Raw genomic sequence first — 21,183 nt, 5'->3', positions numbered from 1 at the left:
AGGCCGGGCTGGACGGGGTTTGGAGCGACCTGGGATAGTGGGAGGTGTCCCTGTGCATGGCAGTGGTATGGAATGAGATGATCTTTTAAGGTCATTTCCAAACTTCTCTATGATTCTGCACAGGACATAAGAATTTCACCCTGTGCCTGAGAGCATTGTCCAAATGCTCCGGGAGCTCTGTCAGCCTTAGGGCCATGATCACTTCCCTGGGGAGCTTGTTCAGTGGCTGACCACCCTCTGGGTAAAGAACCGTTTCCTAATATCCAATCTAAACTTCCCCTGACACAGCTCTAGCCATTCCCTCGGGTCCTGTTACTATCACAGAGAGCAGAGATTGGAGCTGCCTTCGGCTGCCTCTCCTGAAGACACTGCAGCCCATAATGAGGTCTCTCCTCAGTCTCCTCTTCTCCAGACTGAACAGACCAAGGGACTTCAGCAGCTTTTCATGTGACTTCCCCTCTAGACTCTTTGCAGCCTCCTTTGGACACTCTCTAATAGTTTTATTCTTCTTTTATTGTTGTGCCCAGATCTGTGGGGACCTGTAGGACAAGCAGGGCTCCAATCTCACTGTGTGCTCAGGGATCCCCATCCAGGGGAACCAGGACATGGCTGAAAACAGAGCTGGAGCCTGTGGGGTACACAGTGAGCCCCAACAGCGGGGCCAGTCCCACGCCTGCACCTATCCAGCACAGCCGGGGCACTGCCATGACGCAGGGACTTTCTGAAGCCGAGGAGGTGCCACTGCCGTGTTTGTTCAACCATCCTCCACGGATTCTTTACCCATGATTCCACCCCATTAGGCTTCCAGCCACCTGAATTATCGGCACCCACATCCTGTGGCCAGCAGTGCCAGGTCTGGAGCAAACACGTCCTTTGGCACAGCCGGGGTGGTTTGCTGTGGCCAACACCCCGAATACCCCCCGGCACCTCTTCTTGGCCACTTGGTTCCTCTTTGTCCCACCGAGGGGCCACTTTATCCCCTTCCCACTGCATTACCCGCTCCACTCCCCGTGCCCTGCACAGTAACGATGCCTGCGGGTGCTTCTCCCGGTGTTCCCCATCACTCCGGGAATGCTGTGGGAAGCGCTGGGGTGTCCCTGTCCACGGATTGTTGGGCTGCGTGGAGAGAGGAACCGGGGGAGGATAGCCGGGGATGCAGTCGGGAATTTGAGACGGGAACCAAGAGCGGGAAGGAAAGCCGGCGGTGAAACCCATCCCGCCCCACGGCAGACGCACCCTCACCCTTCCCATCACAGAGAACCGGTCCGTCGAGGAGCGGGACGGGTCGTCCCGGTGCCGGGACTGGGCGGACCCGCTCCGATCCGCCCCCCGGGCGGTGCCCGGTGCCGACCCGCCCCGTCGGCGAGCGGCGGGCGCGGGGAGCCGGGCGGCGGCAGAGCTGCGGGACGCGCCATGCTGCCCGCTGCCCTCCGCCGATGGCTCCGCCGACCCAAGGTGAGACCGGGGAGGGTCGAACCGGGCCGCCCTCCCTGCGCCCGGGACCGGCGGAGCCCCCGGACGAGCCCGTCGGGGCGATCCAGGAGCTGCGGCCATCCCGGGAGCAGTGGGGGCGGCCGGGGATCCTCTGGTGGAGCGGGAGGAAGAAGCGGGGGGACTCCCGGGGACCTTTCCCGGTGTTTACAGCCACGCACGGATCGGTTCCAAAGCTGCCGAGATGCGGCTGAGCTTGTTCATCCTGCTCTGCCCCCGGGGAAACTGAGGCACGGGTGGGTGGGGAGGGCGGCGCTCCCCGGGAGGAGCCAAAGCTGCCGTGGGAGGTCCCACGTACCTGTTCCAATTGTGTTCGTGGATCCGTGGGGTCCGATCCCCTCGCGGCTGTGGGAGCGGGAGGTTTGGGATCCCACTGGAGCAGCACGTGGAGATGCGGGGTGCCCCCACCATCAATCACCCCTCTGCCCTCCCCGCAGCGCTCCGACCCACGCCTGCTCTCCCAGTTCTTCTTTGCCGACGAGAGGGTGACACGGGTGGTGGCCGAGATCAATGGGCTGGACGCCGAGCTGGATCCGCAGCAGTACCTGGTGCTCCTCAACCAGCTCCACCTCAGCCAGGTACGGGGCCAGCCCGGACCTCGCTGTCACTCGGTCCCCCGGGAGGCCGTAGGTGACACCCCTGCCGTCCCCAGGCTCACCTGCTGGCCGTCCTGGAGCGCATCATGGAGGAGTGCATCCCCACACAGCGGCACAGCCGTGACTACCTGGTCAAGTTCCCGGAGGAGCTCTTGGTGGACAACTTGGGGAACCACATGCTGTTTGCTGCCGAGGTGAGCCCGGGGCCATGGACACCCCACCGAGCTGACCCTGGGGACAGGCATTGCCTTGGGTGCTGGCTGCTGACAGTCCCTGTCCCGGCAGTGTCTCCTGGCTGGGACCTTCCTGGAGATGGAGGAGTCAGATGGGGCACAGCTGCGGCCCAAGGCCAGGAATCTGCTGTGCAGCCTGGAGCTGGTCCGGACAGTGCTGCGGGAGCAAAGCCTGAGCCAGCCCAACTCCTACCCAGAGCCTGTCCGGGCTGTGCTCATCCAATTCGACCGGCTCTTTGCAGAGTTTGAGCTGAGGTAAGGGGCAGGGTGAGGCTGCTGGGGTCGTGGTGGGCTGTTCCAGGGCTGTAGGGGCCTCACAGTCTCCCCGTCTCTCCAGCTATGTGTCCTCGCTGGTGGCAGTGAAGTCTCCTGATGAGATCTACAGGCAGCAGGAGATCATCGTGCTCTTCTGTGAGACAGTGGAGCGGTGAGTGAGGGCGCTCTGCATCAGGTGGGGGCTGCAGGGACTCCAGCCCCAAGGATGGGCAGCCTCCCTAGGCTCAGATCCCTGTAAGGGTGTCTGTGTGTCCCCAGAGCACTGCACCTGGGCTACCTGACCCAGGAGATGATCGATGGCTATGAGCCACTGCTGATGTTCACCATCCCTCGCCTGGCCATTATCAGGTGGGTGCAGCAGCCCCTGGTATGTTCCCTGTCCTGTACTAGCCCCTTCTCTTCATGGGGACTTGGGGTCCCAGGCAACCCCTGACATGAGCTGGGCTCTGTCCCCTCACAGTGGTCTCCTCATCTACCCCGAGGGACCCCTCAGCCTGGAGCGGAGCCCTGAGGAGATGTCCCGGGTCTTCAGCCCCTTCTACAACCTCCTGAAGAAGATCAGGTGTGCAATGGGGGAGCACTGGGCAGGGCTGTGGGGCAGCAGTGGGGCCCTGACACTGACATGGAGCTGATGCCAACCCCTCGCTGCAGGGACCTGTTGCGGGTGCTGTCAGCAGAGGAGCTCTGCCTGCTGGAGAGGAGCCTGTGCACAGCTGAACAGGAGGATCCCTGCAGTCCAGAGGCGCCCCCAGCCTGGGGGGCAGCTGTGCCCAGTGTGGACCCTCCTGCTCCCTTCAGTCTTCTGGAGGTCCCTAATGCCACCCAAGCACTCCCCACCTGCACGACACAACTGGGACCCCCCAGTGCAGTGGATGACCTGGGCACTGACTGGCAGCAGGGGTGTGCAGTGGGCCAAGATAGCAAATCCCTGTCCACTGGGACAGGGATATCTCACACCATCCCTGGTATAATGGTCACCTCCTCCCTGCGCAGCCCCCAGCCCCTTGGGAGCAGCCCAGGGGTGGGGGTCAGTGCCACCCCTGGTGCCCGCTGCTCGGAGCTGCGCTCCCGCTACAGCAGCACCAAGGACATGCTGCACACCCTCTTTGTCTGCATCTCGGGTGAGTGACCCCCAAGTCAACCCCCAGCACCCTGATCCCCCCAGCACCCTGATCCCCCTGAGCACCCTGATACCCCCCAGCACCCTGACACCCCCAGCACCCTGATCCCCCACCCTCCTGCTGCAGGGGTGGCCGATCAGCTCCAGACCAACTTTGCCAGTGACATGCGAAGCATCTTGAAAACGGTCTTCAAGATTGTGTGCTCGCAGGCGGAGCCCTCTCAGGAGCAAAGTGACAGCAGTGAGTAATCCCCAGGGACATGTGGGACTGCTCTCTGCCCTGCCCATCGCTCATCCCTGGTGAGACAAGGCCACAGCCCTAGGCTTGGGAAAAACGTGGCCATCGTGCCCGCCCAGCTCCAGCTTGGCTGGGCTACAACCTTTGTCCCCACAGAAGAGAAAGATGGTGACTCCTGTGTGACAGATGCTCCTCGTGTGGCTGACTGCCCGCTGTGCTCCCGCCCTGCAGAGGCTGCCAGGCTCCAGAGGGCAGGTGAGGGGCTGCCCAGGTGCTGTGCCTCTGGGGCAGGGTGTGAGGCTGGGGCTGATCCTGCCCAATCCTGCCTTAGGGGGTCTGGCTGTGAGGGGAGCCAGGCTGAGGGGTTTTTACCGATGTTTTGCCCAGCAGGTGCCCGGCCCCTGCCCGAGTGGGTGCCGGACAGCACATGCAGCCAGTGCTCTGCCTGCCGCTCGCCCTTCACCCTGCTGCGCCGCCGGCACCACTGCCGCAGCTGTGGGAAGGTAGGACAAGGCTGGGATGGGACATGTGGGGTCACTGGGGGACCCAGCTCAGCCCCTCTCTGGTCTCTTGGCAGATCTTCTGTGCCCGCTGCTCACCGAATACCGCAGTGCTGCCCTTCTACAGCCAGAGCAAACCCGTACGTGTCTGCACCCACTGCTACAGCACACACGTCCCGCCCGCATCCCGCTGTGCCCGGAGCCAGTGAGAGCCCCTCTGCCCGATCTGCACTGCAGGAGCCGCACAGCTGGGTGCCCAGGGCCGCTCCGGGGCTGCAGGGCAGCACCTCGGCCCCGTGGCTGTCCTCAGAGCTCGGTGGGCATGGTGGCAGGACCCCCCCACCTGGCGTTAGGCTTCCCCCGGTGCACAGGGGCAGGACCCCACACACGGCGGCAGCCCGTGCGGAGTGATGGTGGGTGCAGGACCTTCTCTCCTGGTGCACCGTGGCCTGCCCTGCTTTGGGTGAGCTGCCTGCCGCTGCCGTGCACCTGCCCCCCGGCTGGAAATGTGCTTCGTGGTGGTTTTTTTTCAGGTGAACTTTGGCTGCTGTTGGGCCCGGGGCAGAGTCTCCCCTCGGGGCCTGGCCTGAGAAGGTGCAAAGAGCCCTCACATGACAGCGGGTGCCCCGGGGCCGCCCGTGCCGTGCCGTGCCGTGCCCGGGAGCTGGGGCCCGGCCCTCCCCTTCCCTCCTTATCGCCTCCACCCTATGGATTTTAATAAACAGATAATAAACCCGTCTGTCTGGGCCGTGTGGCGCTGCGCCGCGGCGATCCCGGGCGCGCTGGTGGGCGCGGCTGGTGTGGGGACACCCGTGGGCTCGGTGGGGCGGGGGACGAGGTCCTGGGGGCAGCGGGGCGGGCGCGCTCCCGCACGGGCGGACACGGGCGGGCGCGCTCCCGCACGGGCAGACACGGGCGCGCCGCGCCCCGCGCGTGCCCGGGCACGCGCGTGGGCGGGCGCAACTCTCTGGAGGCGTGGCCTTAGGGGGCGTGGCTCAGGGGTGAGAATTGCCCAAACACCGACACGGGCGTGGCCTGGGCCTGGGGGGCGTGGCCCGCGCCGTCCCCTCCCGCCGATTCAAATTTGAAGCACGCGCTTTCCCGCCTGAATTTGTTTGCCCGCCGAGGTGACGTCAGCGGCGCGGGGCGCCCCGCAGCCAATGAGCGCGCGGCCCGCGGCCCCCCCAGCCTCCCGCCATGGAGCCCGCGGGCAGCCGCATCCAGGTGCTGCTGCAGGCGGCCGAGTTCCTGGAGCACCGCGAGCACCGGCACCCGCTCGGCCTGGCCGGGGCCGAGCACGGCTACGCCGCTCTCTGCCCCGCGCCGTCGCGCCGGGCCGTGGGCAGCGTCAGGTGAGCGGTGGATGGGTGGATGGACGGCGGCGGGCGGTGGCGGCGGTGCTGATCACCCGGGTCTCTCCCGCAGGTCGGTGCACAACGCGCTGGAGAAGCACAGGTACGGGGGCGTGGGGGGAGAGCGGCGGGGCAGGGGGTGGTAGGGCCTCCGTGCCTCTCCGTGGCTGACCCCCGTGTCGTTCCCGCCGTGCCCGGCCGCAGGAGAGCCCAGCTCCGGTGCTGCCTGGAGCGGCTGAAGCAGCAGGTACCGCTGGGCGTGGGGCCGGCCCGTTCCACCACGCTGAGCCTCCTGCACCGTGCCCGGCTCCACATCCAGGTGAGGGGTGGTGGCACCGGCAGGGTCGGGAGGTTCCTGTGTGGCAACAGGGCCGCCCAGCTCGGCCCCCGCTCATGGCTCACCGGGCCCCCACAGAGGCTGGAGGAGCAGGAACTGAGGGCACGAAGGGCCAAGGACCGGCTGCGGGACCGGCAGCGGAGCCTGCAGCGGCGGCTGGAATCGCTGCTCTTGCCCGCCGATGGGGAACGGGCACGGGCTGACAGCCTGGACTCCTCCCAGCTCTCAGAGCCTTCCGAGGAAGGTAAGGAAGGGAAAAGAAAGAATGGGGGTGGGCAGGGAGGGAAAGCAGCCAAGGGCCTGACCCGGCCTTCCCCCGTGCCCAGAGGATGCCGAGGTAGAGGTGGATGGTGTGGTGTTCAGCGGGGACCTGCTGCCCGGCTTTGGCACCGGGAGGGACCACAGCTACTCCAGCCCCCACAGCCCCGCCTCCTGACGGCGCCCGCTGCCTTCCCTCCACTGCCTGCCCGCCTCCTTCCTGCTGGAAACCCAGCCCCGGCCAGCCCCAGTACAGCTGCCAGGCTAAGGGGCCACAGATGGGGGCAAGAGTTCGGCCTTACCCCCCCCACAGCTGGGTGGCACTGGCTGTGGCACTGGGTGCATGGGGCTGGCACTGCGCTGTGGCACCCGCTGTGCACCACAAGGCACTGGAAGAGGTGCTGGAAGAAGGCCCGGCTGTCACTGAGGACACTCTCCTGCCTCCCCCTGTGCACCCACGGGCAGTCTGGGGGCTGCCTGATGTGGGTATGGGACAGTGCTGCCCACTGCAGACATGACTACAGGAAGGTTCTCCTGCCCCTGGAGCGCCAGGAAGGGGAAACGAGTGCATTAAGGAACCTCCCTTCATGCTCCTGCAGCCACCCCGCTCTCTTGTACAGACCCAACACTTTTATAGTAAAGGCACTTGGTAAAACCCTGGCCTGTGTCTTCCCTGCAGAGGGCTGCACCCCCAGAGTGCAGAGCAGCCCTGGGCTCTGCTCTAGCCAGGCCAGCCTCAGCCAAATCAGAGGTGGGAGGAGATTCTTTAATGATAATTACATCTCAGAAAGGGTCAAGCAGCAGCTGATTGTCAGACTTATACAGTTTCTTTAAAAATATAAAATCTAAGGAGTCTCCTATCTGTCCTGGTGCAGCTGGCCCCTCACACGTACTGCTTCTTCTTGGTGGCTGCCTTGCTTGCCAGGTCCTTGGCTTTCTCTGTAGCAGCCAGAGCTGTTTCCTTGGCTTTCTCGGTTGCTTCCTTGGCTGTCTCCACCAGTGTTTTGGATGGAGCTTCTCCTACAACGTGGAAGCCATTAACCCCCACAGGAGTGCCCGCCAGACCGGCCCTGCCACCCAAGCACTTCCCCACACAGGGAGGAAGATGAGCCTGGCGTTCCTGCCCCCAGCAGGTCAGGGCACGTCCAAAGGGGAACCACAGGGGCGTGACTGTCACCACGTTCCACCCCCTCCTGCCTGCACAACACCCTTGCCCAGCTCTGCAATCACTGCTGGCCTGATCCACTCAGGGAAGAGCAGGCTGTGCCAAGACACAGGGCAAAGGCAAGGGGTGAGGATTTCACAGTCAGATTAGTTCAAGCAACAACCTGCCCATGGACTGGAGTGTTCCCAGTGTGACCTCTAACTCCAAGAGACCCATCCCGGTCAGCCCCAGCCTGCCCTTGGTGCCCACCTTGCATTTTTGCTAGCACATATTCAAATCCCTTAGTGCTCTTGGTCACGTTGCTTTTGAACCTGGCCAGACCAAACTCCTGCAAGAGAAAAGTCAGTGAAGGTGTGAGCCCTGTCACACACAGCCCCTGGGGCTTTGTCCCAGCTTGAAAAATCAGAGTGACTTTCACAGTGATGGTTCTGGGTGCCTCAAGAGCTCATGAGGATGGGGGGAAACAAAGGCAAAGGGTGTAAAACCAGCACGAGGAAAGGGGAGAGCAGCAGCTTTACTGCTTGAGCTCACCTGGATGGCCCGCGAGACGCCGAAAAGGCTGGAGGATACCCAGGCTTCCCGCTTGACCTCGGTCCAGTTGCTGTTCTCGGGGTTCACCCGGTACTCGCAGCGCTCCTCCACCACCTGCACGAGGCACAGCCCGGCCGTGGGCACTGCTGGGTCCCCTCCAGCCCCCACGCACCCGCCCAGCCCAGCACCTACCATGAGACGAGCGTGGTTGATGTTCCAGGTGAATGTGGTCATGGTTCGGTTCTTGGGGTCCACGATAGAGTCCTCCAGGATGTAGACGGAGTGGGCGACATTGGCTGGGAAGAAGCGCTCTGCCCAACGCGGCATCCGGTTGGTCTTGGTCAGGAGCCGCCGAGAGAGCAGCTTGTGGTCCGGCGTTACCTCCCGGTGCACGATGTCTTCGGTCAGGACATGTTTGCTAAAATAGGGAAGGAAACATCACGCCCTGCTCCTCGCCAGTTCTCCCCCGGGGCTGGCAATCGTCAGGAACTGAACGACTAAGGCAGGGAGGGCACCGGTGGTGCGGGACACCCATCCCCGCCGGCCGGAGCCCGCGGGACCCCCGGGGAACGGGCTGGGCTGGGGACCGGGCGTGGCACCGATCCCAGGTGGGACCGAGCGGCGGAAGGGGGCGGGGAGAGCCCCGGCGCACCTGTAGGGGTTGGGGTAGCGCTGCCAGAAGGCGGCGAACACCTGGTCCCAGGGCCCCTTGAGGACGCCCAGGCTGGCGCAGTATTTCCCCATGGGGCCGCCGCTCAGGCCCGCGCCTGCTGGGCGGCCGCCATGCGGCCCGCGCGCCCCGCCCCGCCCCGCCGCGCGCTTCCGCCCCGCACGGCGCACTTCCGGCACGCCCCGCCCGGTTCCGGTCCCGCCTCGCCCGGTTCCGGCCCCGCCCCGGCCGGTGCGGCCCCGCCCCGCGGCGGCGGCGGCGCGAGGATGAGCGGGAGGCGGGTGGACGCCAAGGTGGTGCTGCTGGGGCAGGAGGGGGTGGGCAAGAGCAGCCTCGTGGAGCGCTGCGCCCACGGCCGCTTCCGCGCCGGGCCCTACCAGAACGTGAGTGACACACCGGCACCGCGCGGCCCTGGCATGGCGCCCCCGCCTCTCCCTCGCCTCCCCGGGATGAGCCCCTCGCGTGGCACCCCCGCATCCTGCCCGTGGTCTCCCCGTTTCCGCGCCGTGTCCCCGGGATGCTGCCGCCCACGTCTCTGGGACGGCGTCCCCTCGCGTTGTCCCCGCCGTGTTCGGGCTGGGACCCGCCACATCCCTCCCGCCCCCGCGGGTCGGTCCCCGCGTGTCCTCAGCCTCTTTCCGCACGCCCCGGGGTGAATTCCCCCGTATCCCTGCGCCGGTTTCCACCGTGTTCCCCGGACAGATGCCCCCGCATGCCCGGGCCGGTTTCCCACCGCTCCTCTTGCTTCGCTTGCAGACGATCGGAGCCGCTTTTGTGGCCAAGGTGATGACCGTGGGGGACCAGACCGTGACCCTGGGTATCTGGGTAAGTGCGGGGCAAGGGCTGTGCCTGCCGACATCCCTGGCCACCCCTGGTGAGGGACCCTGGGACCCTCCGACCCCCGTCACCTGCCTGTCGCCCCCAGGACACGGCGGGCTCGGAGCGCTATGAGGCCATGAGCCGCATCTACTACCGGGGAGCCCGGGCTGCCGTGGTCTGCTACGGTAAGGGCACGGAGAATGGAATGGGAAGGAGCTGCTGGCTGCAAAGGGCCCGGGCCGGGGTGGTGACACCGGTGGGTCGGGCACTGAGGGGCAGTGTCAGCAGACCCGGATTGCTCTCCCCAGATCTCACCGACAGTGGCAGCTTCGAGCGAGCCAAGTTCTGGGTGAACGAGCTGCAGAACTGTGAGGAGGTACGGGGGTCTGGGGGCTGTGAAGCCTCCCCAGAGCACCAGGGGGGTGGTGGTGGGGACCAACCCTCCCAACCCTGTTCCTGCCGCAGGGCTGCCGGATCTACCTGTGTGGCACCAAGAGCGACCTGCTGGAGGAGGACAGGAGGAAGAGGGGGGTTGACTTCCATGACGTGCAGGACTACGCTGATGGTACGGCCGGTGCTGGCCCTTCCTGGGCTCAGGAGCTTTGAGCGGGTGGGGAGTGAGGGAGGATTGAGCTGCTGTTCCCACACGAGGAGCTCTGCCCTTGCCATGGGCCCACAGCAGATCCAATGGCACCAGGGCTCCCTGTATGGTGAGGCACAGGCTCTGCCAGGGACCTCCCTGGGCACGGCGTGTCCTGACAGGGGCAGGCATGGGGCCAGCTGGGCCAAGGGGCCGGCAGCCCTGCCCTGTGTCCCTGCCAGCCTGCTGTCAGCAGCTGTGCCCAAGGGGTGACTCTGGGGGCAGACATGCCCATGGAGCTGTATCTGCTGAACCTGCAGCAAATGCCAACCTGGGCCCTCATTTCAGAGATCAAAGCAGACCTCTTTGAGACCTCCAGTAAAACGGGCCAGAGCGTGGGTGAGTAGCTCCTGGCTGGGGCCGTGTCCTGGCTGAGCAGGGCTGGGGGCTCTGCCTGGCAGGGGGGCACCCACACCTGCCATGCCTCCTCTGCCCCCAGATGAGCTGTTCCAAAAGGTGGCTGAGGACTATGTCAACTTCTCCGCCTTCCAGGTGATGACAGGTGAGTAGGCAGGACCTGTCCCTCCCCAGGCACCCTTCCCTGTGCCTCTGGGTGCAGAGCATGAGCTCTGGGGGTCTGGCAGTGCTTCCCTTGGGGCTGCTGTGGCTCCATGCCAGGGATTGTCTCACGGAGTTTGAGTTCCATCGCAGCATCCTCCTGCCTGCTCAGGCCAGGCTCAGCACATCTACGCAGCTGGCTCATGGTGGCCTTTGGCAGCCAGGAGCCTTGCTGGGCTGCAGGACCAGGCCTGCCCAGGCGTGCTCAGCCTGGCTGTGCCTCCTGCCCTGGGCTGGGCCATGCTGTGTGAGCCGTGCCATGACCCTGAACCTCAGCACTTCTCCACGGGGCACCAAACCCTCCCCAGGGCACCCAGCGGGGCCCACACCTGGGCCCAGCAGCTTTGGTGGTGTGGATGTGCCAGCAGCCTGCTGCTCCTGCTCTCTTCCAGAGGACAAGGGTGTCAACCTGAGCCAGAGGAACAGTCCCTACTTCTACAGCTGCTGCCACCACTGAGCCCCTGTGCCAAAAGGGAATTGCTGCTGCCGGACGGGCAGCTGGCACTCACTGGACTCCTCTGGGTTTTTACCTGCTGTGTTTTAGCTGTTGGGCCTGGCCGCAGCCCAGCCTCCGGACTGCTCTCCTGGCACACAGAGCAGCCCAGCGCTGCCATGCAGTGCCAGGAACCATGGACTGTCACTCTGGGCACCCCCTCTCTGCCACTTGTGGTGTTTGTGGGAGCTGTGGTGGCCCAGCGGTGGCCAGTAACTTATTCTCTCAGAGATGCTCGATTCTTTGCAGATTTATTTAAGCGTCTTCTCTTGAGGTGTACAATGTAAATAAAACGCGTTGTGGTCTGAGCCGTACCCCTGCGCGCGAGGCCCTCGGGGCTCTCCCTTCCCTGCCTCCCCCCACTCAGCAAGACAAACCACAAGAGGACATCGAGAGTAAAGTTAAACTTTACTTTACAGTAATTTTTCTTCTATATACAAAGAATTACAGTACATGTTCTGGGAGCACCTGGGCAGGGCAACCCTCTTTTCATGATAAGTTTCACATACACAGCCAACAGTCTAAGGGGAGCAAAATGAAAGTAATCAATGGTCCAAGATTCTCCCCTCTCCCTCTTCTAAAAATAATATACATGCTGGAAATATGTAGTTTACTCTCACCTGCTCTGGCATTCCTTCTTACAACTGACAGACGACTCCTGGCCAGGGCTGAGCATCCCTTTGTCCCCCCTGCAGTGCTCTGGTGCTGGCCTCTGCCTTGGCTGGGATCCTTGACTCCTGATGTGTTTCCCTCTGCCTGAGCCTGCAGAACAGGACCCTCTGGGGCACCCCCATTTGCTGCCACCCCATGGGCAGCAGACCTCAGCGGGGAAGGAAGGCAGCGTGGGGCTGCTCACACCAAGGTTCTTCCCACAAGGAAACCTCTCACTCATGGCTCCAGCACGAGTTATGCTGCTGCCATGAGGGGCCCCCCATGTCCCTGGGAAGTGAGGAAGGGGCAGTGAGCAGCCCCCCTCCCCAGGGCCCTCAGCCAGCTGGCAGCCAGGACCCCAGCTAGGAGCACACAGTGCTGGAGGGTGGCAGGGGACATGACCAGCAAGGCACGGTGCCCAGCATGGTCAGTGTCTTGGGGGTGAGCAGGCTGGTGGGGCAGTGAGCTCAGCACCATGGATATGCAGGGCTGGGAGCACCACGGCTGAAAGGCTTCCAGGGCCCCTCGCAGGGAGAGCCACTCCCTGCCTGCCCCCCTGCTGCCAACACATCTCACATCTCACCTCCACCCACACCAGCCGGGGCCACCCTCAGCTCCAGCCACGCTCCACCTTGAGCCTCCCGGTGCTTGCTGCTTTTCCTTTTAACAAGTTCCCAGTGTCTACAAAAAATACACAAAACCCAGTTCCTTGAAGTCAACAACTCGGAAACATCAGAAAAAGAAACAAAAACTGAAACCAGCTCAGTACCAAACGGACACGAAGAACATGCAGTAGCGGATGCCTGCTTGCTTCACATGGCTCCACGGGCTCCCCAGGGGCTCAGTGGCACACTGGTTTAGTCTCAAAACCACCATAAACTGAAGGAACCGAGTCACTCCTTGTCCTGTTTTAGTCACAAGGAGTGCTGAAGCCCGGCCCCAGCTCCAGGGGGATGGGATCAGCTGGCCAAGAAGCCCCAGCCCGTGGGCCAGGAGCCGTGAGTCCAGCCCTACTGTGCTAAGCTGCCAACGGTTTACAATAGCACCACAATAGCCCAAGGGCTTTGCCAAGGGCAAACATGATTAAAACTTTACCTTGAAATAGGCCATAGCAACACCCATTTCTCAGATTTCCCTAGGAGGTAGATTCAGTGCTGTAGGGACTGTCCATCACTGCTGCTCCTCCAGCCCGAGCTCACACAACCTGTCCTGTTCCCCCAGCACCAAACTTTGCTTACATCACTTTTGTAAGGACCCGGAGCAGGAATCTTGCATCCTCCCATCTCCTGATAAGCAAGGGCACTGCCAACCCACAGGTGAGACTCCTGCTGAAGCCAGGCACGTGGCAGAGCAGTCCCCAAGCTCCAGTGTCCCATGTCCCAGGCCCTGGGAGCCCCAAGCACCCATCAGCCCAGCTGTGCTGCTGCAGGAGGAGCAGCCCTGGCTGCAAATGCTGCCATCAGCGTTATCACTATCACAGGAGGGTGGGTAATTAGCACGGGCAAAGCCTGGGAGATCAAACACAGCATCCCCCCCCACACTTTCAGAGTAGCTGCACGATTTACCACTTTGCTTTAACACTCACTGGCTAGCAAAGGCCAAAAGCCTCATCAGTAATTTAGGGCAAAGCACATTACAAGCAGGTTACAATTATGGTTATTCCAAACATCAAGCAAAATCAGAAGTTAAGGCTGAAATTAAAAATAAACAGAAGGTGTTGAAGGTCTGAAGTTTCTCAAACTCCCCCTGCCCTGTCACAACACTGGCCGTGGTGTCCAGATACGAGCTGGGCACACCCAGAGCATGCTCAGAGTGAACATAGGCCAAGAGCATCAACATTAGGGCTGCTTTTTCTTTCTCTTCCGTTTTTGTTTTCTGTGAAACTAAGCTGAAGCTTTTCTAGCAGATGCACTGTCTCACCTTAGTTCTTTAATGTCCTTTACATTCAATCATCTCTCTTATCTCTCGAACTTTAACACCAGCCACACCTTCAGAGCCTCTGCCTGCAGGGGTTTAACCCTGAATTAACACGTGCTCCCACAGTACCACCCAGATGCTTTGTGTATTGGAGTGACTCTGGTTCCTGTGGAGCTTTTTTTTGTTAAATAGGAAAAGTTTAACTGGAAAACAGCAATAAAGCAAGCTACCATGAGCTAATTTGCATCTGGAGACGTGCAGTAGGTGAGTTGATTATTCCTTACAGTCATAACTCTCCTGCTAGATTCACCAGAGCCCTGGCTGACAGTGGGCACTGGGGAAGATGGGACAAGCCACACGGAACAGTGGCCTGTGCCTGCTCCCCCTCATCCTGCCCACACATCCCACACGTCCTGTGCTGGCTCCTCCTCTGTAACCCTCATCCCGACAGGGCACAAGGCCCAGACCTTGCTGTTACCCCTCATCAGAGCTCCTGTCACCAAAGGGCACCTGGGACTCTCCTGCCCACTGAAGTGGGTCCCCCAGTGGGGTGGAGGCCACAGCCCATTGCTGACCCCAGCCCACTGCTCTGAGCAGGGGCAGCAGGTAAACTGGCAGCAGGGATGTTGACCAACAAAGTGTTCACACAGGGGCAGAGCCTGCATCCCCTTCAGAAATGGGAAGAGTGAGCTACTCCTACCAGGAATGAGTCTGGAAAATTCCTGTGAGCCATCGTGGGACACCAGGGAAGGGACAGAGATAATTACACCCTTGATTCTCCCTCTACAGTGCTCCACAGCAGTGAATCAACACAGGAGTCACCTCACCCACCTGGGGTGCAATTAGGGCTGACCCAGGACTAAGTGACCAGGTGATTGGATCCCTCCAACACAGCAAGAGAGCATCACAGCCTTGGCATGGAGCTGTTGCACAGGTCTGAGCCCAGCAGGAGGCTGAAGCAGTGTCTCCCACAGTCTGCCAGGGGTATGGGTTACTTTGCCTCTACCCTCTACTTTTAAAATCCCTCGTGATTCAAACTGGCTGAATTCTGAAGGCAGCAACAAATGGCAGCAAACAAACCCAACTGCTTCAACACAGACATGTCCCTCTCCTCCTCCAAGGCAGTGCTGCCAGCTGCCACCACAGTGAGTCACCTTGAGTACAGAAGATGCCCACATTTCCTTCACAAGGGTTTTGCTGCCTGAAGCTGTTCCCCAGCTCATGCTCCCTTGCTGAGGGCAGGCTGGACAAGGGCAGGGCTGCTGGGACCTCTCTCTACAGCTGATCAAGCCTTGTCTATGTGACCCAGAAAAGCCCAGTAACTCCCAAAAGCACCACAACTCCCTCTGAAAAGCCCTCCTGATCTGACAGAGCATCACCCAAGGCTCCAGCAAGAGCAAAGAGGGAAGAGCAGCTCCCTGGCTTCCTCCTTCAATGAAGTTCCTCAACACCAGTTTTGCCAAGCAGCTTCCGAGCTAAGCTGAACTCAACTTCCCAACAGCAGCTGCAAGATAAGAAGCCAGAAACCTGGATCCTTGTGGAAAAGGGAGACAAGAAGAGAGACAGGGTACAGCAGCTGCAACAAAGTAGGCTGTGGAAAATGCCATGCAAAGGTTTAATCCACGTTCACTGCTCCAAACAAGCTTTTGGGTAAGCACCTGCTGGCATGAAGGGCGGCTGCTGCCGTGAGCCTCACCCTGCCACGTGAGCCCGCAATTTATAGAAGTGATTTTTTTCAAACCTGCTCTTGTGAGAATTCACTGAGAACTTCTCCATTTTACAGATTTAAAAAAGCCTGCACCAAAAATATTCACAGTTTATTTTTTCATGAAACAAGTAACTAGTTAACACGTGACAATGCGAAGCGGAGGTGGACAGAGCAGTGCAGAGACCTCTCTGGTTACAGTGGGAGCTAGCTGGGCGCTGGCACTGAGGAAACCCTACTTACACAATCTACATGACTAAGTCCAGCTCATGGGAAGGTTTATAAATGTAAATTCAAGATTTATTTTCCTTCTCACACATGATAAATACTTAATATACTGAACGCCATATTTTTTTTTTTTTTAATTTTTGTTTAAAAACCTTAATGAATGCCCTTAAGGTAATCTTCTCTCTCAATGGATCTGAGTTGTCCTGATTCCCTTTGTGGAGGAGTCACGCAGAAATGCAAGCTGCTTGCATTTCCCTAGTTTCAGCAGCAAGCAGGAACTGACCTGCCAGTCTTCCCGGAAAAAAAAAACATTAAACAAGTAAGTTTCCATAAGCCATAAAGCTTTTCCAAGTTGTGAGCTATTCTACAAAGGATCTGAAATGATTCGGACTAGAGAAGAGATAGCACTGGTAATGTCCCCTTGTGCCCAGCACACCCGGCCTTTACAGCAGGACGTTGTCTCAGGGTGCACACATCAGGAAAGGAGAATGGATCAGGATTTGTCTCGGCACAGGTGTCTGCCTCCCTTCATAGAAAACTGCAAAGCTCATGACTGTCTGCTCTGGGAGCAGCAGGCACTTGCAAGCCAGGTGGGAACAAGGACCTGCTCCCGTGTCAGAGGAAGGAGGTCAGCATGAGGCTGAATTCTCCCTTCCTGGGGAGGGGCTGTGGATCTGCCTGGAAGGAGAAGGATACACACACTGGAGCTGCGCAAGGGTCTGGCGGCGGCACGGAGATCCGAGGCTGCGGCCCCAGATCGGTGGAGCTCAGGTAATTACAGAGGTAATGTGTTGTGGGAAAAAGCTGGTCAGCCGCGTTTCCTCGGCAGGACACCAACCCTATCCAGGCCAGGCAGTGCCACCAGAGGAGGTCTGTCCTCCTCCTGCCTGCGAGGGTGCCGGTGGTCACGAGATGCTGCAGGTCCCTGGGACTCTACTGCCTGCCCCACGAGCACCACAGCCACACCAACTTCTGCCTCAACGCTTGAGTGAACGGCTTTCAGCAGGCCTAGTCTGGACACCAGCCCGATGACCACCAGGTACTAAACATCACCTTCACTGTAAAAGGGAGAAGAGAAAAAAAGAAAGCCAGGCAGCTGCTGGAGCCCACCGTGTTCCAGTGTGAGAACTACAATTCAGTTGGATGGACGCACACGCGCACACACACACATGCACACCAACACAGTCCAGTTAATTCAAGTCTCCTTTGGTTGTAGAAGAGTTAAGCCAGAAGCTACACAAGGGGAAGGTGTTGAGATGGGTCCCGATCCAGCTACGGCACCCTTGCCTCTGCGCAGTGAGCAGGACAGGCTTGGCTTGCTGCTGGCAACACCAGGTGTGATGGGAACACGTTCTGAACACATCTGAGGCAAAGGGAGAAAGGACTGCTCAGTCCGCTGGCTCACGCTGACAACACAGGTCTAGAAGAGACTGGATGGAAATTTGAAAGGGAGCACTGTCCCCCTGGCAGGGCAGTGCTCAGCACCTCCAGGAACCCACTCTGCTGTGCTATTGCTGCTTTATGGGTCACTACGTTGTCAAGTGCAGGAAAACACTCCGCGTGTCCTGTGCTAAAGGATTAAGACACAAGAATGAAAAACTCCCAGATGACTTCTTCCAAGATCTCTCTTTTCCCTGACTTCCTCCAGATTGCTCGCTTCTTGGGCCTGGCCAGTTGCAGCTCTGTAAAAAAGGAGCCTGAATGGATACTGCCTATTGCTGGAGAAAACTGCACTGAACGAGTGCAGGAGCTCCTCTCCCATCTCACTGGAGATGATCCCTGTCCTAGAGCAAACCCAGCATGTCCCAGTAAACAGACGGACAAACCTCGTAAAGCAACGCCCTGCAGGGACAGAGACCTGGGCAGGTGACATGAAATCCCTTCCCTGCTTCTGGAGTCTAGCAAGGACACACACCTGACTGCTCACCACATGATCCCTGAAACATCTCCAGTGCCAGGGCAGACTGACTGATCCACTTTCTTTAAATGCAGTAACAAGAGCAAGGCCTTGGCTGTGCCTAGGAACCCACCTACAAATCAAACCTGGAGCTTGAACACGCTGGATCAGTAATGTGACCATTTCAATGGAATTGGAGATTTTTACCCAGAGTGGACTCTTTATTTCAGCTTTACCATTTGTAAAAGGAAGAGGAAAAGGTCACAGATGCTCTCTCCCTTTGGCTGGGCCAGACTCAGATTTAAGAGAATGTCCTTGCTCACGTCACAAGAGAATATGGATGGGATGTGCATGGGTTAGGGGCCGGGCTCAGGGAAGTGAATAAAAAAAACAAAACAAAGATTCCCCCTCCCTAAACATTAATCGACTGAAACCTGCCTCCCATATTCACCAACCTCACTTTGGCTCTGAGTCAGCCAACTCACGACAGACAGAATCCTGGTTATGGGCTAGCGCTGTGTTTTGTTCAGGCAAAGGGTCCTGCCCCCGGGGAGTCTGTGCTTTTCCACTCAGCCAAGCAATCTGATCAATTGTCTGAACGTTCGTGACAAGCCACTGCATCTGCTCCGGGGGCACCGGCGCTTCCCTGGCTGGCCGAGGGGTCTGCTCGAATGCACACAATCTCTCTGATGTCCACGGGCTCTGCTCCGAGGGGGCTGAGGCCACTTCCCAGCTGGGCTGAAGGGTGGGCTCTGGTAGTTTCTCTGCTGTCCGGGAAGGCTGCTCCGCAGGCGTCAGCGTTTTCGTGGTGGACCAGTGGCTTTGCTCGTGCGTCTGTAGTTTCTCTGTAGGCCAAGGTACTTGTCCGACCTGTGTCACCACCTTCCCAGCAGACCAAGAGATTTGCTCCCCAGCTAACATGGTCCTCTCTTTCTGCTGGGGACTCAGCTCCATGGCTGGGGCTCCTCTCTCCTTCAGCTGAGCGTTCTGGTCGACGGGACGCAGCGCCTTCTCCGACAGCAACAGCCTCGGAGCTGATGCAGCCAGAGGCTTGTCCGAGGCCTGAGGCCGAGGAGCCACAGCAGGAGCCAGCTTATCCGATGCCTGAGGCCACGGGGCTGTAAGAGTGAGAGGCCTCTCCAAGAGCTGAGGCCGAGACACCCCAGAGCTGAGAGCCTTTTCCAAAGGAAGAACCCGCAGGGCCCCGGAGTCAGCAGCCTTCTCTGGAGGAAGGGGTCGCAGCACCCCGGGGGAGAGAGACTTCTGTGTGAGCGGGATCCGAAGGGCCCCTGAGCTGAGACCCTTCTCCGTGGGCAGGACGTGTGGTGACCGGGAGCCAGGGGCCTTCTCTGGAGACAGGGGCCATGGCAACCCTGAGCTGGGAGCCTTCTCTGTGGGCAGGATCTGAGGCATACCCGAATCAGCAGCCTTCTCTGGAGGCAGGGGATGGGGTGACCCAGAGCTGGGAGACTTCTCTGTGTCTGGGACCCGCACTGCCCCAGAGAAGGAAGCCTTTTCTAGAGGTGTGGATTGTGGTACTGCTGATCCAGGAGCCTTCTCTGAGGGCAGGATCCGTGAGACTGGGGAGTCTGGGACTTTTTCAACGGAAATAGACCACAGCACCTCAGGACTGGAAGCCATCTCCAGTTCTGGGACCTGCGTCACCACAGAGCTGGAAGCCTCTTGCACAGCCTGTGGCTGTGGACTCTGGGCAGAGTCATCATCCAGTGGCTGGAGCTGATCGGCCTCGGGAGGCTCATCCTCTGCCTGGGACTGCAGCATCCCCACCGTGGCCAGGAGTCTGTCAGACAGTGGAGGAGGCAGGCATTTCACGGGGAACTCATCCAGCAGCTCGGGCTGCTGCGCCCTGCTGTCAATGAGGGACTTGTCCGATAACTCTAAAACCTCGGGGGCATCAGGAGTCTCATCTGCCAGCTGGAGCTGCAGGTCAGCAGCAGTAACAAGTGACTCATCCAGCGGGGACTGAGGTGATCCTGGAGGAGATTTGCTCGGCAGCTGAGGCTGCGAGGCATCACTGGAGGACTCGTCCAGCGGCCAGAGCACCGCGTTGCTGGGAGGTTTGTCGGGCTGCTGAGGCCGCAGTGCTACAATGATGGGCTGCTTCTCTGACTGCAGCCGCAGGGACAGGGCAGCCTGGGGCTTGTCTGATGGCTGCAGGCGGAGCGACAGGGTGGTGGGAGGTTTGTCCGAAGGCTGAAGCCGTAGTGAGAGGGTGGTGGAGGGTTTGTTGGATGGCTTCAGCCTCAGTGACAAGGTGGCGGGGGGTTTATTTGACGGTGGCAGTCTCAGAGCCAGGGTGGCAGGTGGTTTGTCTGGTGAAGGTAGCCTGAGGGCCAGGGTGGTGGGGGGCTTGTTTGATGGCTGCAACCTCAGGGCAAGGGTGGTGGGGGGCTTGTCTGAAGAAGGCAGCCTCAGCGCTAGGGTAGCAGGGGGCTTTTCTGGTGACTGCAGTCTGAGGGCCACAGACTGAGGTAGGCTGTCCAGGGGCTGAACACTCAGGTCTGTGTCTGCCTCTGTTTCTGCAGGCACCTGCTCTGGTGGCTGGGTGTCCTCGCCGTTAGTCAGGCCTTCTATGGGAGGTGCATACTCACGAATTTCTCCTGGCTCTAGAGGGTGAGGCCCACAGGGATCATGCTCTGTGCAGCATAATCGTCCATCCAGCTTGGAGATGAAGAGCATTCCTTCCCGGTGCTGCTTGCAGAAGGACCTGGGGCACATCTCACAGAACGAAGCTGCTTCCTTACCACACACGTCACACTGATGCCAGGGGCACTCCCACTTTCCTGCAGCACGGACACGGGAGAAAAGACACACCTTAGGAGTGGGACAAGGGCAAGAGACAAAGGCCTGCTGCAAAGGGAGTTCAGGGGAAAGTGAGAACACTCCTGTAATACCCACATACAATTCTACACATCCTCTTCAGTTTCTGCCTTAGCTTGACAGGCAATTAACACAAATCTGCATCCTCAGAAGCAGCAAGGGCAATGATAATCATGACAAACACAAGCCACATCAGCTCAGACCAAAACCCCATCTGGCTCCTGCACAGCACTAACCAACAGAGGTGTCTAGAGAGGAGCAGACATCCCCAGTTTGCACATCTCTGTAGCTCTGACTTTCATAGAAAACAGCAGCAGTTATCTGTGCACAACACCCAAAGGACTTTTTAAGCTAACATGTCAGATTCATCTTTTAATTTTGGGTCAAAAACCTCCCTTCCTGTTTTTTAGAAAGAAGAAGTGAGAGAGCAGTGATCACAAGGGCTAAGTTTCTATTGTCTCTGAACCCAAAGGCACATCCTTAACCTCTGGCCATGTATGGCCACGATAAAACAAATCTGCTCCCTCAGCAGCTCCATCTTCACACAACCTACTGCCCCTCAGTACCAATACCACCAGCAGGCAAAACACAACATTACACTTCAGAGACTGCTGCTTTTCTCGCTTGTAGATGACCTCACTGGCTCAGCTTCCTACTCCCTCAGCCA

At 59.8% G+C, this 21,183-nt stretch overlaps 5 protein-coding genes across 10 annotated transcripts in view; 3 read left to right on the top strand and 2 right to left on the bottom strand.

The window, feature by feature from the left end:
* The first annotated feature begins 1,857 nt into the window (after window positions 1–1,857).
* Window positions 1,858–5,175, top strand: LOC139597970 (lateral signaling target protein 2 homolog). Its single transcript, XM_071443795.1, has 11 exons — window positions 1,858–2,069; window positions 2,144–2,281; window positions 2,373–2,575; window positions 2,658–2,747; window positions 2,855–2,944; window positions 3,057–3,158; window positions 3,248–3,717; window positions 3,844–3,957; window positions 4,111–4,209; window positions 4,345–4,457; window positions 4,532–5,175. The coding sequence occupies exons 2-11, from the start codon at window positions 2,174–2,176 to the stop codon at window positions 4,661–4,663; spliced, it is 1,521 nt and encodes a 506-aa protein (XP_071299896.1). The 5' UTR covers window positions 1,858–2,069; window positions 2,144–2,173; the 3' UTR covers window positions 4,664–5,175.
* A 338-nt stretch (window positions 5,176–5,513) lies between these two features.
* Window positions 5,514–7,074, top strand: MXD3 (MAX dimerization protein 3). The gene is made up of 5 exons (XM_071443541.1): window positions 5,514–5,806; window positions 5,880–5,909; window positions 6,011–6,125; window positions 6,222–6,387; window positions 6,470–7,074. Exons 1-5 carry the CDS (start codon window positions 5,652–5,654, stop codon window positions 6,577–6,579), a joined length of 576 nt encoding a protein of 191 aa, XP_071299642.1. The 5' UTR covers window positions 5,514–5,651; the 3' UTR covers window positions 6,580–7,074.
* Window positions 7,075–7,153: 79 nt separating this feature from the next.
* PRELID1 (PRELI domain containing 1) lies at window positions 7,154–8,924 on the bottom strand. Its single transcript, XM_071443539.1, has 5 exons — window positions 8,750–8,924; window positions 8,290–8,515; window positions 8,098–8,211; window positions 7,816–7,894; window positions 7,154–7,421 (listed from the first exon to the last, which is right to left on the bottom strand). The coding sequence occupies exons 1-5, from the start codon at window positions 8,839–8,841 to the stop codon at window positions 7,285–7,287; spliced, it is 648 nt and encodes a 215-aa protein (XP_071299640.1). The 5' UTR covers window positions 8,842–8,924; the 3' UTR covers window positions 7,154–7,284.
* Window positions 8,925–8,968: 44 nt separating this feature from the next.
* RAB24 (RAB24, member RAS oncogene family) lies at window positions 8,969–11,591 on the top strand. The gene is made up of 8 exons (XM_071443540.1): window positions 8,969–9,150; window positions 9,524–9,592; window positions 9,693–9,771; window positions 9,895–9,962; window positions 10,052–10,151; window positions 10,515–10,565; window positions 10,666–10,728; window positions 11,177–11,591. The coding sequence occupies exons 1-8, from the start codon at window positions 9,034–9,036 to the stop codon at window positions 11,239–11,241; spliced, it is 612 nt and encodes a 203-aa protein (XP_071299641.1). The 5' UTR covers window positions 8,969–9,033; the 3' UTR covers window positions 11,242–11,591.
* A 75-nt stretch (window positions 11,592–11,666) lies between these two features.
* The window catches only part of NSD1 (nuclear receptor binding SET domain protein 1), a 60,828-nt gene continuing 51,311 nt past the window's right edge, over window positions 11,667–21,183 (bottom strand). For 5 of the 6 annotated variants that reach the window (XM_071443532.1, XM_071443531.1, XM_071443534.1 and 2 more), the window contains exon 23: window positions 11,667–20,479. In XM_071443532.1, the coding sequence (XP_071299633.1) occupies window positions 18,132–20,479 (2,348 nt within the window). In that variant the 3' untranslated portion in view covers window positions 11,667–18,131. The remainder of the gene's footprint in view (window positions 20,480–21,183) is intronic. The other variant, XM_071443533.1, reaches the window with a different exon arrangement.

The sequence above is a fragment of the Agelaius tricolor genome, unplaced genomic scaffold (assembly GCF_023055355.1).
Source record: "Agelaius tricolor isolate 1412-34295 unplaced genomic scaffold, bAgeTri1.0.p SCAF_18, whole genome shotgun sequence".
Classification (NCBI taxonomy): domain Eukaryota; kingdom Metazoa; phylum Chordata; class Aves; order Passeriformes; family Icteridae; genus Agelaius; species Agelaius tricolor.
This window is presented reverse-complemented; position numbering and strand designations above follow the sequence as displayed.